Raw genomic sequence first — 2,167 nt, 5'->3', positions numbered from 1 at the left:
GGCAGACACTGGCAGTTGGACCTGGTGGTCCCCCAGTGCCACTTAGCTTCTGTGGAGGAAAATCTGTGGATTTGGCAGCAGCGGCACCTTCACTTGCCAAACAGGTTGCTTGGGGCACTGGGGAGCTGGCAGGGAGGAGGGAGCAGGGCTCTCTGCCTCCCCCTGCTCACCCAGCCAGGGTTACAGCTCTGTGATTTCCTTGTAAGATGATTAACTTTCTCTTAAGCAGCAGCTCCTGCTGCTGTCCCCAGTACGTATTTTGGGGCGCCGTGCCCCCCGAACACCGCGGGGAGGGGACGCTCGCCCGTGCCCGGCAGAGTGGCCACAGCCCTGGCCAGATGACCACACAACAGCTCCAGCTCTGCCTGCTGGCATGTGGCCAGGTGGGGACTGCCAAGGGCTCAGCAACTCCCTCAGCCAGCAGTGCATCTGCTGCCCTGCACACACACTGCCCCGGCTGAGCCCACAGCTCACGGGCAACCACACCTGTGCTGTCTGTCCTGGCACACAGAGAAGCTTAGCATGTTCTCAGCTCCCCGGGGAAACCACCAGCCTGGCAAAACGAGGTTTGGCACTACCACCTCCCCAAGTTCCACCTTCACAAACATATATGCACACCCAGACTATGCACACACGTAACAACAGGTTGCTGCTCTCGGCCAAGTGAGTGCTCATTGAAATCCTGCACTTACTACACACACTACAGGCCCACGAAGGGGCTCAGAAGACACCAACTGTGGGTGTCATTGGACCTTCTGTACTTTAAGGGAGTGCTGCCTAGTGGGTGAACCCCTTGCTGTGGCCTCTGTTGGAAGGAGAAAGAGCCATTTGATTTCAGAAGGCAGTGCTGGCATGGCTCAGACAGACCATGCCCTCATTGCTCAGATGAAACGTGCCCTCAAGAGGCTGTGTTTCCCCAGCTGCTGCAAAGGCAGCTCAGGGTGATTAGTTCAGTAGATGTTTGTGCTGTTCTGCAGAGTCAGGCAAGAATAATCCCTTCCAGTCTGTCATGGTCCAGACACTGCTCTCGCTACACGAGATGAACACAGAAGTACAAGAGCAAAGCTCTGCTCCTGAAGGTTTCAGCTGAAGTTAAAAAATGGGGTCTAGAGACAGCAAACCCAGGACTGGTCTGGGTGGAGTAGGACAGGATCGTAAGCAGTGCTGTTTTAAACCTGTTGCTCATGAGCAGGTTGATACCAAGCTTTGCTCAGCTCCATGGGAAGCTAAACAGCAACCATAGAGGTCAGCTTTGAAACCAGTTTGCCATCTCCTCTCCAGTGTGTTGCTTTGCCAGTAACACCAAAGGACCAGGAAAATCAGGGACTTGCTGCTCTGCGTTCATATGCACATGTTCACCAGGGACATGGGAATGTCTGTGACAGCTCAGGAAACAAGCACATAAATCCCTTACCCGGTTGTCCTCTTGAATCTCCCAGTCGCTGGAGAAGCTCAACACATGCTGTGCCTGGGAGCAGTTTGAGAACTGGAAAAGGCTGGCAAACATCCTTCTGTTCTCCTGGGTGTCCGGGAAAATCGCCTCCTGGAAGTTGACTCCATGTGGCAGAAGGATGTAGTTCTCATCCATTCTGGAACACAGATTGCAGTGTAAGGGTCAGCAGCACTTCCTGCTGCAGAAGTCATCCTTCCCACTTCAGCCTGGCTCCACCAGTGCCACCAAAGCCACACGGGCTCTCAGCTTTCCTGGCACTTGGTCTCCAAGCCGGCAGTTTCCCCCGCGGGGACAGGATCAGGCAGCAACAGGAAGGACCCAACAGCTCCCACCACCCTGCAGGCACCAGTGAAACCCCACAAAGGAGGCAAACCTATGGTTTGGCCCACGGTTCCTACTGAATTTGCATCACTTTGCCCTTGATCCCAGAGTTTAAGTACTCCTTCAAACAGTCAATAAATAACTTCTGCAAAGTGTGTTTAAAGACACTGCTGCAGACTTGGCCCTGGGCAGCATCAAACCCAGTTTTGCTGAGCGCCAGGGTAAGAGCACACTAGTGTTTCACAACAAGCCGCCGAGTAGTGTTTCACCAACGACGCTGTGGATTGGAAGGTCACGGCGATGGCTCCGTTCCCACACTGGGGTTTATTTTCTTACTCTTTCGGAGAGCCCAAAGCCAGGGCTTGGCTGGGGCTCGGCAGAGCCGATGGAAGC

The 2,167-nt window shown here is 54.4% G+C and overlaps 1 protein-coding gene across 1 annotated transcript in view; it reads right to left on the bottom strand.

Annotated features, from left to right (window-relative positions):
• Positions 1-1,588, bottom strand: part of CCDC3 (coiled-coil domain containing 3) — a 26,897-nt gene extending 25,309 nt beyond the window's left edge. Inside the window, exon 1 of the mRNA XM_009080082.1 lies at positions 1,415-1,588. Coding sequence (XP_009078330.1) covers positions 1,415-1,588 — 174 coding nt within the window. The remainder of the gene's footprint in view (positions 1-1,414) is intronic.
• Positions 1,589-2,167: the final 579 nt, after the last annotated feature.

The sequence above is a fragment of the Acanthisitta chloris genome, unplaced genomic scaffold, assembly GCF_000695815.1.
Source record: "Acanthisitta chloris isolate BGI_N310 unplaced genomic scaffold, ASM69581v1 scaffold2508, whole genome shotgun sequence".
Lineage (NCBI taxonomy): Eukaryota > Metazoa > Chordata > Aves > Passeriformes > Acanthisittidae > Acanthisitta > Acanthisitta chloris.
Note: the sequence above shows the minus strand (reverse complement) of the source record. Positions and strands in the feature narration are given on the sequence as shown.